Source organism: Ipomoea nil, unplaced genomic scaffold (assembly GCF_001879475.1).
Source record: "Ipomoea nil cultivar Tokyo-kokei standard unplaced genomic scaffold, Asagao_1.1 scaffold3069, whole genome shotgun sequence".
Classification (NCBI taxonomy): domain Eukaryota; kingdom Viridiplantae; phylum Streptophyta; class Magnoliopsida; order Solanales; family Convolvulaceae; genus Ipomoea; species Ipomoea nil.
Genome location: NW_017619497.1, coordinates 778,906 through 793,164, shown reverse-complemented (window position 1 = coordinate 793,164; position 14,259 = coordinate 778,906). Strand labels below are relative to the sequence as shown.

Below are 14,259 nucleotides of genomic sequence, written 5' to 3'. Positions count from 1 at the left end.
ATTGTGGACTATGTTCCAAAAGTTATGTGTGTGCAATTAATATATTATGTGCTTTCAGTTAATAAATTATGCGACTATAACTAAATTGACGGCACATAATATGTTAACTGCATATTATGTGTTTGTAGTTAACATAATATGTATCCGTAGTTAACATAATATGTGTCTGTAATTAATATATTATGTGCTTTTAATTTATTTACAAATGCATTATATATGTTAATTACAAATACATAATTTGAATGTTATTTTAGATCATGGTCAACAATGCAAGGTGGATAGTATAATACTATAATTTGCCAAAAGGAACAAGCAAATTTTATTCTGGACCATGGTCCATGTAATAAGGTGGATTATGAAGTAAGTATCATTTTAATTACACTTCATTTCATTTGACAATATTGTTATGCTTTTTAGTTTCATTTTTCACACATACTAGTTTCATTAAAATAAAAATGTTAAAGTATCATCTTAATTTTACTAAAGTTTCATTTGATAATATACATTATTGACTTATTGCATGAGCGCTCTATTTTTTTTTAGTTTCATTTTCTACCGACACTAGTTTAATTATAGTAATGTTGAAGTATTATTTGAATTATACTTCAAGTTCATTTGACAATATATGCTATTGTATGTGCTCTGAATTTTAATTTCATTTTCCAAACACAGTGATTTCATTATAACAACATTAAAGTATCATTTTATTTATATTACAGTTTTCTTTGACAATATACGTTATTGAGTAAGCTCTATTTTTTAATTTCATTTTTCACATACACTAATTTCTTTATAGCAACACTAAAATATTATTTTAATTCTATTACAGTTTTATTTGATGATTATAATCTACACAGCGCTGTGTAGGGCAAATTATGCCCTGAAAACGTGTTCACCATTCATGGTGAACACGGGTCCAAACGGCGCCGTTTTTATGTATAAAAAAAAAAAAAAAAAAAATCGCTAATGTGGTGTTAACGGCGCACGTTTGGTCAGATTATGAATTTTCTGTTATGAGATTATGAATGTACTGTAAATTCATAATCTCATAACAGAAAATTCATAATCTCATAACAGAAAATTCATAATTTATGAATGTTGAAGAAGCTTGCGCTACAGAGGAGCAGCCATGGTTTCGGACGGGAATGTGTAGGCATGGTTCCAAAGTGAATGTGCAGGCATGGATTCATAATTTATGAATGTCCGAAATCATTGCTCACCTCAAATTAAAGTGAAACCGCGAGATGTGAAAATGAAGAAGAAAAGTCACGCGATTAATTAAGAAAAAAAAAATAACGGCGCACTAACATCGTTGGGACCGTTCAACATGGATGGTGAACACGGTTCCATGGCATACGATTGGCTGTGTAGACTATGGTCCGCATGCTATTTGAAAAAAATGGGCTGGTTTTGAACGGTGCGGAATAGCCCAACAAATTGGACTGAATAAAAATTATAACAGCCCAATATCAAGTTTATGTTCCAACATAGATATTCGGAATTGTAGTTGACGGCCGTGGGATTTGAACCCACGCCCTTTCGGACCAGAGCCTAAATCTGGCGCCTTAGACCACCTAGCCAAACCGTCACATGTAACATATTTACATTTGATCTTCTATTACACTGTTATTAAATTAATGTTAATTTCAAAACTAATTCGGCAATTTCGCATTATTAATTTCATCTTCTTGTTGAAAAATGTCCATAATAATTTGACAATTTTTTTAATTAAAAAATAGCTTCTTCAATTTAATATGACTTTTGAGGTTTTTTTTTTTTTTTTTTTTTTTTTTTTTTTTAAGTAGGAATAACTGATTAAATTTGTGAAATTACCATATTGTTTCAAAAACTAAAGCCCAATGGATCAAATTAAAAGCGTAACAAAGGATCAAATGTGGTATTGTCATCAAGGTCATAACTCATAAGGGTAAGGTTGTATTTGGTTGGGACTTTTGTTTGATACTATGAAATTTGATACTTATTATTATGTTTGTTTGCCTATTTTTGCTATCCTACTATGAGATTCGGTTGTTATACTATGGACCAGGGTCTACCTTACAAAGTAGACCCTGGTCCTAAATTGTGTATTTTTAGTATTGAAATAGTGAACTTCTAGAATATAAATTGTGTTTATAAGTTTTGGAAATTTGTGAATACAATACAGGGTCATCACAAATTATGGAGTATGAGTCTCATTTTATCACAAATTATTCTGTGGACCCCGGTACAAATATTCACAATTTACCTTTTAAAAATTCACAATTCGTATACTACGAACACACAATGTTAACATATATATATATATATATATATATATATATATATATATATATATATATATATATATATATATATAATTGATTACCTTGTTTTGTATTCACATGTTCCTTTCAAATACTGCAGTCACACAATATTAACATATTAGGATTTGATAACCCTGTATTGTATTCACAAATTTCTTTCTACAGTTGTTATGTGTTTTGACTTATAAATACAATTTATATTCTAGAAGTTTAGAATTCCAATACTAAAAATACACAATTTATACGTCGTTTAGGACTAGGGTCCACCTTGCAAGGTTGACCCTGGTCCATGGTATAACAACTCCATTTTATTGGTTATATATATCTCATATTTATTTATATTTGGTATATATTAAAATAAAGACAAGGGAAATATGAATAGAATTTGCCTACAATATTACGAATTTTTCTACAATATTGATATAAAAATGTCACTTATATCAGAAATAAAAAGTTATAATTTGATGGTTTGGCTAAACATGGTAATAGAAGGTGGTCGTATTCAAAAAAAAAAAAAAAAAAAAAAAAAAAAAATAGTAAGTGGTACCGAATACAACTTTTTTTTTTTCTTTTTCAATAATCAACGTTATAACATTTTCTTTTTGCAATATTATATCTAGTTAAAAAAAAGAATACATCAAATAATATTTTATAGGGAAAATAACACTTTTTTCTCCTGAGTTATATACCTATAGCATTTTTTCCCCTTAAATTATTGAAGTGGTTGTTTTTCCCCCTGAAATGTTAAATGGACATATTTACCCTTAAACTAAATATTTAATTTATTTTTTTTTTCTCCAACAAATTATGACCATAATTTGGTTCAAACTAAACAAACACTATAGCAACCAAACAGAAATATTTCAATTACAATTTAGAATCGAAATTCGATATTTAGAGTTTATTAAAATCGTGAACCGGAACGGACGGTTAATGTTCCGAACTGAAAAAATAAAATACATTTATTATTGAATTTAGACTATTTTAAAATAAAAAATAAAATTTTAAAATAAAGACGGTTCAAAATCGCGAATCAGATCCGGAACCGCCGGTTCACGGTTCAAGATTCAATTTTTTTGATAGATAATTTTAATAAATTGACATTAAATATTGGGTTCTAGATCTGAATTATAACCGTAAACTATTAATTCGATTGCTTTAGTATCCGATTCAATTCAAATCGAACCGTGGTCATCCCTACGTATACGCAATAATTTGTTGTAGTAAAATAAATAAAATGTTTACTTTAAGGGTATAAATGTCAATTTAATATATCAGGGGGGGAAAAAACACCACTTTTAGAATAATTGAGGGGGCTAATGTGCTTACCTAAATAATTGAGGGGGAAAAAGTGCTATAAGTATATAACTCAGGGGTAAAAAGTGCCATTTTCCCTATTTTATAATTTAGTTGACATATAAGAAATAATTTTTTTTTTTTTTTTTTTTTTTTTTTTTTTTTGGATCTGATAAGAGGGGATACCCAGAAAAACAGAAAACAAATCAGCCAAGTGCCCCAATACACATAAGAAATAATATTTCATAGCACTAACACACAGAGCGATATATATCTTTTTTTCTTTTTTTCTTTTTTTCTTTTTCCATTTTATTGCACTTGACGTGTTTGTGAATATGTTAAAACCAAGTTTCATATGGAGTTTCAAAAGAAAAATTTCAAGAAACTTAAAATTCAATACACAACAATGCAACATTAAGACAAAACCAAAGTTCTGTACGAGACTTTGACAATTATAATGCTAATTATTTGAAATCTTAATTTTAAAATAAGAAGTATATTTTACTTATTGGGATTGAGATAAAATTTTCAGAAGTATATTTGTAGAAAATAAATTATATCATGGAGGGTGAGTCGAACAAATTTTTATTAAAATTTAAAATGACAAAATAATTAAAAAAAAAAATTAATTGGGCATTCTTTGGAAGTATAGTTTTTTGAGAAAAAAAAAAGAGTAAATGAAAGATTTTTATTAAAAAAAAAAAACTTAATTAGAGTTTTAACGGGGTAAAGGAATTTGTGTCTTACAAAACTTAATGTACAACTTTTAAAACAAAAGTACAAATCATTTGGATTAATAAAAGAGTAAATACCCAAAATGGTCCCTCGACTATAGCTAAATTTACAAATTAGTCCTCGACTTTTAATTTCAACCAATTAAGTCCTTAACTTTGCAATTTTAACACAATTTGGTCATTTGTCTATTTGACCATTTGTTGATTGCGTTTTTTTAGGATATATATGTAATTTCATGGTCCATCGTCGGTTTTTTAAGGTTCAGGTTGCATTTCTAGATCGCACTGTTACATTTGAATCCACTGTCGGCGCTGCACCCCATGCTGGAGAGATTATAGCTTTTGATAGATAAATCGCCGAAGTCCCTGGAATGGCTCTTCGAGAAAGCCGTGACTCCAAGCAATGTAGGCAAGCTGAACCGGCTCGGGATTCCCAAGCAGCAAGCAGAGAAGCACTTCCCCCCTCCGAAACGGCGCTATCACCTCCAAGAGCGTTCTCTAAGCTGAACCAGCTCGTGATCCCCAAGCAGCAAGCGGAGAATCACTTCCCCCTCCGAAACAACGATGTCACCTCCAAGAGCGTTCTCTTGGGCTTTGCCCGTGAAACTACATATATATCCTCAAAGATCGCGGTCAATAAACGGTCAAATAGATGGAGGACCAAATCGTGTCAAAATTGCAAAGTTAAAGACTTACTTGGTTGAAATTGAAAGTTGAGGACCAATTTGTGAATTTAGCTATAGTTGAGGGACCATTTTAGGTATTTACTCTTAATAAAAAGCACATAAATTTCAAAGATATAATATTTTTCATCTCTTTATATATAGTTTGGTTCATTCATTCACTTATCAACTCATTGTTATTGTGTTTACGTGAGCTAACGAGATGAAGCCAACCAAAGCTCGCCATTTAATTTGACAAGCCTTAGTGCCCGGCACTTTGGCAGGATTGAAAAATGTTAGTTTGTCCTGCCCTGTATAAGCCCGTAGACCAGTTTACTAAACTCTTACCTTAAAAATTAAATTAAATTTAAAAATAATTTTAAAAATTAATAATTGCATACTAAAAAATTTAAATAGTTTAAATAAATATTAATATACTTTATTAAGACCAATAATAACTATTATGTCCAAATAAATAGATATTTCATAACAAACTTAATCCAAATTTTAAAATTTTAAAATACACTTAATACTCAATATGAATAGTAATGGACATTGGTTTCCATACAATGGGAACTTTAACAAGGTTCATGACTTCAATGGGAATTTTAAAACTTTAACAAGGTTTAGAAAAATTAAAAATTATTTATACAATGTTTTTTTATTTATAAACTAGGTGGGTTGGCCCATGGCTTACCTAGTTCATCACGTTGGCGGGCTTTGAATATCAAAACCCACTCCACCCTTATTGGGCAATTTATATGGCAATTTATATCCTACACCACGGCGCGCGTTGCACTATGCGCCCAGATGCAAAACGACGTCGTTTTAATTATTTTTTTTTTTTGAAATTTTCCGCCCCAATGAATGGTAGTGGTTTTTTCTTAAAAAAAAAAAACCCGCTGTTCAAGAATGTACATAATGTTATACTAGAATACACATAATGTTATACATGAATGTACATAATTATATAACAAAATATACATACTCTTTTTAAAAGATAATACACATAATCTAACATAATACATAATAAACATAAACTTTTAACATAATACACATCAACTCTTAACATAATACACACAAATTTTCTGATTCGGATGTACATAATTGTATAAAAAGAATGTACATAATTGTATAAAAAATACACATAACTGTATGAACTAATACACATAACATTGTGAACAAATACACATAAAGTTGTGAACAAATACACATAATCTCAGCAACTTCCTACCGCGCCTCCCAACACTACCCCAAAACGACGTCGTTTTGGGAGGCGCGCGGCGCACAGTGCTATGTGCGCCGTGGTGTAGGATATAACGATTGCCCTTATTGGGCAAATTATTCTGTGGACCTGTGTCTACTTTGCAAGGTGGATCCGGGCTCAAAGATACACAATTTACATAGTAAATATTCATAAATTTACAATTTGTAATGACTTTGTATTGTATTTATAAATTCTCAAAAGGGAAAATGATACTTTTTCCCTCTGAATTATATGTTTATAGCACATTTTCTCCCTGAATTACTCATGTAAGCATATTAGCCCCCTCAACTATTCTAAAAGTGTCGGATTTTCCTTCTGATATATTAAATTGACATCTCTACCCTTAAAGTAAATATTTTATTTATTTTTCTTCTCCAACAAATTATTGCTTATACGTAGGGATGACCACGGTTCGATTGAACTGAATCGGACACTATAGCAATCGAATTGAAAGTTTCCAGTTATGATTCAGATCCAGAACCCCAAAATATTTGGATTTTAGTTTATTAAAATCATGAATCGAAAAAACTGGATCCCGAACTGTGAACCGGCGGTTTGGATTGAAACAACTACTAGCATTAGTTTAAAATTAGAATTATAATATTTACAAATAGTGTATGTTATTTTTTACATTTACTCTGATTCTCACATATAAGTATATATGACTGCGATTTGGTTTTGATTTTGAACTGTCGGTTTACGGTTCCGGATCCAGTTTGAACTGTTGGTTCAAAATTTATTTTAAAGCTTTATTTTTTTTTTAAATAGTCTAAATTCAACAATAAATGTATTTTTTTAGTTCGGAACATGAACAGGCCATTTCGGTTCGCGAAATTAATAAACTCTAAATATCGGGTTTCGATTCTAAAGTGTAATCAGAATATTTTGGATTGGTTGGTATAGTGTCTGTTCGGTTTGAACCAAATCGTGATCATTATTTGTTGGAGAAGAAAAATAAATGAAATATTTATTTTAAGGGTAAATATGTCCATTTAACATTTCAGGGAGAAAAACTGCCACTTAAATAATTCAGTGGGAAAAAGTGCTATAAGTATATATAATTCAGAGAGGGAAAAGTGCCATTTTCCTTTCTCAAAACTTAAAAACATAATTTATATTCTAGAAGTTCATAATTCTAATACTAAAAATATACAATTTAAGATCAGGGTCCACCTTGCAAACTGAACAGTGGGTGAATTGATTGCTTAAATAATTTATATGCCATTAATATAGGTAGGTAATCAATCAATTAGCATGTCACGGAGAGAATATCAAAGAGTAATTATTAGTCTCTCTCTAGAAGTTCTCTAGGGTTTTTGCTTCTCTACTAGGGTTTTCCTAGGGTTTCCACACCGTTTGGTGCTTCATTCCTGGCGACGACCGGTGTCTTCACGAGCGGAGAGCAGCGTTGCCATGGCTTCCCCTTCCACAGCAGCGGCGACGGAGGTTGAGGCCATAACAGAGCGCTGGGCGGACTGGGTGCTGCATGCGGATGAGGCCAATGCATTCACGCCGGTCAGGGACGTTGACGGGGACGCAGGCGAGGATGCAGTGGAGACGTGGAGGGTGGTTGGTTGTTTCCTCACGCAGAAGATGATCAAGCTTGAGTTCATGCGACAGGTTCTTGCGTCCGTATGGAAACCGGTCAGAGGCGTTCAGGTAACGGAGATTCAAAGGGACCTATTTTTATTTGTTTTCTTCCACAAAACGGACATGGAATACGTCCTGAATGGCGGTCCTTGGGCGTTTGAGAACAATGCACTGGTATGCCGTGAGGTTGTAGCAGGGGCAATCCCGGGGGATGTGCCGCTCGATGCGATTGATATGTGGCTACAACTGCACGATATGTCCCAGGGTTATACATCTCGGGCTATTCTTAAACAGGCAGGTAACTTCCTGGGAACTTTTGTCAAGCATGTTGACCGTTTTGAGGGGGCCCCATGGCTTACTTTCCATCGCATTTGGGTGTCGGTTCAGGTGGATAAACTGCTTCGTAGACGGATGAAGTTGATGAAGAGGGATAAAAATACGACTTGGGTAACTTTTCGGTATGAACGGTTGCACAAATTTTGCTTTTTCTGTGGCTTCATGGGGCATCTGCATACGTTTTGTGTCAGGGCAAGGGAGGCTGGAATACCGTTGGAATGGTATCCGTTTGGTCCGGATATGCGAGCTGGTGGGTCCCGGAGCGCTCCTAGAGCGGTTGGGACTTGGGGATAGCTGGCTCGTGCCGATCGGCGGAAAACCGCGCACAATGGATGTTGGGCGGATTGGGGTTGCTTCGGGGTGGTGGCGCCGACTAGAGCAGGGGGTTCACGGGATAACGAGATGGAGGAGGAGACGCTGGTGGCGACGACAAAGCGCCGCCGGCAGCTCCCGGACGGCCGCAGCAGTACGGTACAGGGTGATGTAGATGTGACTATGACTGATGGTTCAAAAAACTTGCCCATGGCGGGAGCTGGTACCCAGTCCCGCCCATCATCATGAGTGCTTTAAGCTGGAATTGTCGTGGCTTGGGTAATCCACGCACAGTTCGAGAAGTTGTGGATCTTGCGTCGCGTAAGAAGCCCGAATTTGTACTTTTAATGGAAACCATGGTGGGGCGGGTACATGCAGAGCGGATCCGCGTCAGGCTTGGTTATGATGGTTTATTTTTCGTTGATAATGATGGTAGAAGTGGTGGTTTAGCTCTCTTTTGGAAAAAGAATAACACGGTAAGATTGTTAAGTTATTCAAAAAATCACATAGATGTGGAAGTTAATATTTCTGGGAAGTTATGGCGTATGACATGTTTATATGACTTTCTGGAATGACATAGACGGAAGGATTCCTAGGACTTATTGGCTACTTTATGTAATAGGTCCTTGCTGCCATGGGTGGTGGTGGGGGATTTTAATGATCTCCTTTTTCAGCATGAGAAAAGGGAGGGGGGGGGGGGGGGGGGGGGGGGACCCACGTCCTAAAAGTATCCTTCACGGTTTTGGGGAAGCGGTTGAGGGTTGTGGTTTGATGCAGATGCCGATGAGGGGCCACCAGTTTACATGGAAAAAAAGTAAAGGAACGCCAAATTGGATAGAGGAGAGACTGGATAAGGTGTTGGCTACGACAGGCTGGTGCAGTATGAATGAGAATGCTTGGGTTGAGAATATACAGACTCGAAATTTGGATCACTCGGCTCTCTACCAAAACATTAATGCAATCAACATGCACGGGGGAAGGGGCCGGAGGGGATTCAGGTTTTAGATGACATGGCTTCTGGATGAAGGATGCAAGGAGGTGGTTGAAACAGCTGGCATGAGGATAGAATGGAGGGATTGCTGAATTGTCAGCAATATTGTGGTCAGAAATTGATGCGATGGGATGGTGATCATTTTCATAAATTTGGCGATCGCATTAATCAATTACGGCAGAAGCAGGTGCTTATTAGGAACCGGCGGGATCAGGCTGCATTGGCTGAATATTAGCAGATAAATACTCGTTTGGATCAATTAGAGGCCCAGGAGGACGTGTTCTGTAAACAACGAGCAAAACAACACTGGCTCCGTGGTGCAGACGCCAACACAAAATTCTATCACAGGTATGCTTCTGCCCGTAGGAAAAAGAATTTAATTGCTCGTATTAAAAATGAACATGGGGAGTGGGTTGAAGGGAATAATATGCACTCGATTATGTTGAGGTATTTTGAGGATATCTTTACTTCTAGTAACTCCAGTTGTTCGGATCCCGTGTTTGATTGTTTTGAACCCCAGGTAGCTCATGTTCACAATACTGCGTTAGAGTAGCCTTTTGAGAAGGAAGAAGTTAAATCAACAGTTTTCTCTATGTTCCTTGATAAAGCACCGGGCCTGGATGGAATGAATCCAGGTTTCTATCAGTATTTTTGGAGTGTGGTGGGGGAAGATGTGTTTGAATTTATAATAAATTGTTTGAATTCTTGTGTGTTCCCGAGAGGTTTAAATGATACTAATATTATCTTGATTCCAAAGAAAGAAATGCCTGAGACAGTAGCGGACATGAGACTGATTGCATTAAGTAATGTTGTTTATAGGATTATGGCCAAGATGATTGCAAATAGGATGAAACCACTTGTGGGGGATCTCATCTCGGAATCCCAGAGTGCTTTTATTCCAGGAAGACAGATCACGGATAACATCTTGGTAGTAGCAGCTGAGGTGGGGCACTTTTTGCATAAGAAGCAGTGTGGTTTAATGGGATGGAGTGTGCTTAAATTAGATATGTCAAAAGCTTATGACAAAATGGAATGGCCGTTCTTGGAAAAAATGCTGACTGGCATGGGTTTTAGTGAAAAATGGATTCAACTTATTATACTGTGTGTAACGACTGTTAATTATACTGTGATGGTGAATGGTGTTGATGGGGGCCGTTTGGTACCTACCCGTGGGCTTAGACAGCCACCCCCCCCCCCCCCCTCCCCGTATCTTTTTATTATCTGTGCAGAAGGCGTGCCGATGTTATTGCAAAAGGCACAAATGGCAGGATCAATACATGGGTGTAGAGTGGCTAGGGGGGCACCTCTTGTGTCACACATGTTTTTTGCAGATGACAGCCTATTGTTTTTTAAAGCAAATATTCAGGAAGCTAGTGTTATTAAACAATGCCTATTAAGATATGAGAAATTGTCTGGTCAAGTGGTCAATTTAAGTCGAATATCTGTTTTAGCCGGAATACCCAGGATGATAATAGGGACCAGGTGGCGAGATGCCTTGGGGTGGAGCAGGCTGCAAATTTTGGAAAGTATCTTGGTCTACCATCGTTTGTGGGGAGGGATAAAAGGGATGTATTTTCTTATGTGGATGATAAAATAAGACAAAGAATTGGGTCGTGGAATAAAAAGTTACTATCCCAGGCTGGCAAGGAGGTACTGTTGAAAAGTGTAGCCCAATCAATGCCTACCTTTTCAATGAGTGTATTTTTGCTGCCTCAGACAATTTGTTTATCTATTGAGAGAACCATGAATAAATTCTGGTGGGGAAATGGTGCAGATAGGGAAATACATTGGAAGGCTTGGGATAAGTTATGTGTCCCTAAGAAATTTGGTGGTTTGGGGTTTAAAGATTGCATTTAATCTGGCTATGTTGGGTAAGCAGGCATGTCGTTTTCTTACTAACCCAGGATCGCTTGCAGCAAAGATTTATAAGGCTCGTTATTATCCTACAACTAGTTTTGTTGATGCTACCATTGGAAATTTCCCGAGTTTTTGTTGGAGAAGTATTATGGCGGCACATGTCATAGTATGCGATGGGGTACGGCAAAGAATAGGAAATGGTCACACGACACTAATATGGGGTCACCCCTGGTTACCAGATGATCCTAGTCCTTTAGTTCAAATGGAGATGCCAGGAGAACTAAGGGATGCGCTAGTGGTTGGTCTGATTGATCAACAAACAAATACCTGGGATCCACATATTTTATCAGATCTTTTTATCCCTGAGGATGTCAACCGGATCACTAAGATTTCAGTAAGCCCGACCTACGAAGACTCTTGGTATTGGAAGGGAGATCCAAATGGGATTTATACGGTTAAAAACGCCTATAGGAGTATTATGGGAGACTTTTGATAGCCCAGGTGCCTTTGATAAATGGGCAAAAATGTGAAAGTTAAAAGTCCCACCAAAATGCAAGACCTTTTTATGGAGAGCTATATGTGATATTATCCCCACCACTGATAATCTAATAGTGAAGAGAGTAGAAGTGGATCCTGTGTGCCCAATGTGGTTTAGATCGTGAAGATGTGTTGCATGCTCTAGTGTTATGTGAATATTCTAGGCTTGTTTGGAATGTTACACAATTAACTGTTACAAATATTGTTACAAATTCCTTTCCAATATGGCTAATGGGTGCTTTGGCAGTATTAACGGACGACCAATGCGGTCTCGTGGTCGCTATGCTATACCACTTATGGAGGAGTCGAAATACAGCCATATGGGAGGGTTCCCTATCGCGCCCAGACGTCGTTTGGAGACGAGCGTCCGCTGCCATGCTGTCGTACCAGCGCCAACTGCACCAACCGGCCGCGGCACCGAATATGGCAGCAGACCACGGTACACCACGGTGCTTTATAGACGCCGATTTCCGGCAGGAAACAGAGGAGGCCACGTACGGTCTTGTGCTGCTCTCATCGGAGGGTTTATTCATGGCAGCAAAAAAAATGGCAAGCTACCTTTTTGTTTCTCGCCACTTATGGCGGAGGCACTAGCTTGTAAGGAGGCTCTATCTTGGTTGTTGGAGAGGAATATCACAACGGTCTGCCTTCTCACGGACTGCATGGTGCTACGGAGTGCTTTACACCAACAAACAACATCTACCTTTTCTTATGTTGGGATCGTGATTGATCAGTGCAAGACTACTATGTCCCTATTTAATCAGCTTACGTTATGTTATGTTTCTAGACAAGTTAATTTGCATGCTCATACTTTGGCTTCTTTAGCATTCGCTCAGGAACATTCTATGTATTGGAATTGTATTCCCCCTGACGCTATTACTGCATTCATTCATTAATACAATCGTTTGATTGGCTTTCAAAAAAAAAAGGTAGGTAATCAATTTGCCAATCAATTTTTTTTACATTTATTATCTTATTATTATCATATGACCAAACCATTACATAATTGGAATAGTTAAATTTACACCAAATAAAGTCTTAAAGAATATTATATATTATACCGAAAATATTATATTAAGAATATATATTTACTTTGTTCTATTTTACTATTTATTGATTAAATTATTTTTTTATATTCTTATAATTTTTAAATTTTACTTTTTATATTAGTAGTACTTTTTTTTTATATAGTTTCTAAATATATAAATTTTATTAATTTAAAAAAATAAATTTTAAATTTTAAATAAAGTAAATTAAATATCATTAATCAAATTAAACACATAGTAATGGATTAAGCATTGTGGCAACAAATGTAATTGAGTGTATGCATCATATTGAGTGGCACAATAAGAAGAAAAAAAGAGTTACAACAGTAGCACATAATGATTACTACTAATTACTATGGTTGACCACTTCTCTCTATTAACTTGGACCTACGAAGGAGTACGGGTGTTCAATTTAAAAATATAGGATTAAACGTGGCGAAATCACTATACTCGGAGGATCCTAAATGGTATTAGCTCAGTTGAATACAATAGTCCAAAATATATCATATAACTATAGAAAATATTACATGTATTCACATTTTTTACTCCCACACACAAAATCTTGATGTAGACACTTGTATTAGGACCCACATGAAAAAAATAGCCTGTCAGTACCCACCACATTAGGAAATAAAATTTAGGGGGTATGATTTGGGAGTCTATGTAATAGAATATACTTTATAATTTATCATTTAATACTTTTAATATATAAAAATGAAGTAAAATAAATTTTAAATGACAAATAGAAAAGGATAAATCCCAAATATAATGAATATAAATTGTGCATCACTTTTTTTTGTCAGACCACGAAGTGTCCTGAACATGTTGGATAGTTATGCTGTGCATCCGTATGCACCATACATGGTGCATACGGATGTCAAAACGACGTCGTTTTATTAAAAAACGCGCGTCTTCCCTTTAAAAAAAATTCAGGTTTGACTCCCAGCAACAACATTATATTGTTCATTCATTCTGGAATTTTAGTTCATAGATTATGGAATTATAGTTCATTGATTATGGAATTATAGTTCATCGATTATGGAATTGTAGTTCATCGATTCTGAAATTTTAGTTTATAGATTATGGAATTTTAGTTCATTCATTCTAAAATTTTTAGTTCATAGATTAGATTATGGAATTATAGTTCATCGATTATGGAATTTTAGTTCATATGTTGTTGCTGGGAATCGAATCTGATTTTTTTTATTTAAGGGGAGACGCACGTTTTATTAAAACGACGTCGTTTTTGCATCCGTATACACCATGCATGGTGCATACGGATGCACAGCATAATTTGCCGAACATGTTCTAACTGTAGGAGACACCTC

The 14,259-nt window shown here is 35.5% G+C and overlaps 1 protein-coding gene across 1 annotated transcript; it reads left to right on the top strand.

Moving 5' to 3' along the window:
• Nucleotides 1-7,675: 7,675 nt before the first annotated feature.
• Nucleotides 7,676-8,482, top strand: LOC109164728. The gene has a single exon (XM_019313274.1). The coding sequence runs from the start codon at nt 7,676-7,678 to the stop codon at nt 8,480-8,482; it is 807 nt and encodes a 268-aa protein (XP_019168819.1).
• The last annotated feature ends 5,777 nt before the right edge of the window (nt 8,483-14,259 follow it).

What these genes read in the sequence shown, in the direction of transcription:
- LOC109164728 (XM_019313274.1), top strand. Translation starts at nt 7,676, where the DNA reads ATGGCTTCCCCTTCCACAGCAGCGGCGACGGAGGTTGAGGCCATAACA.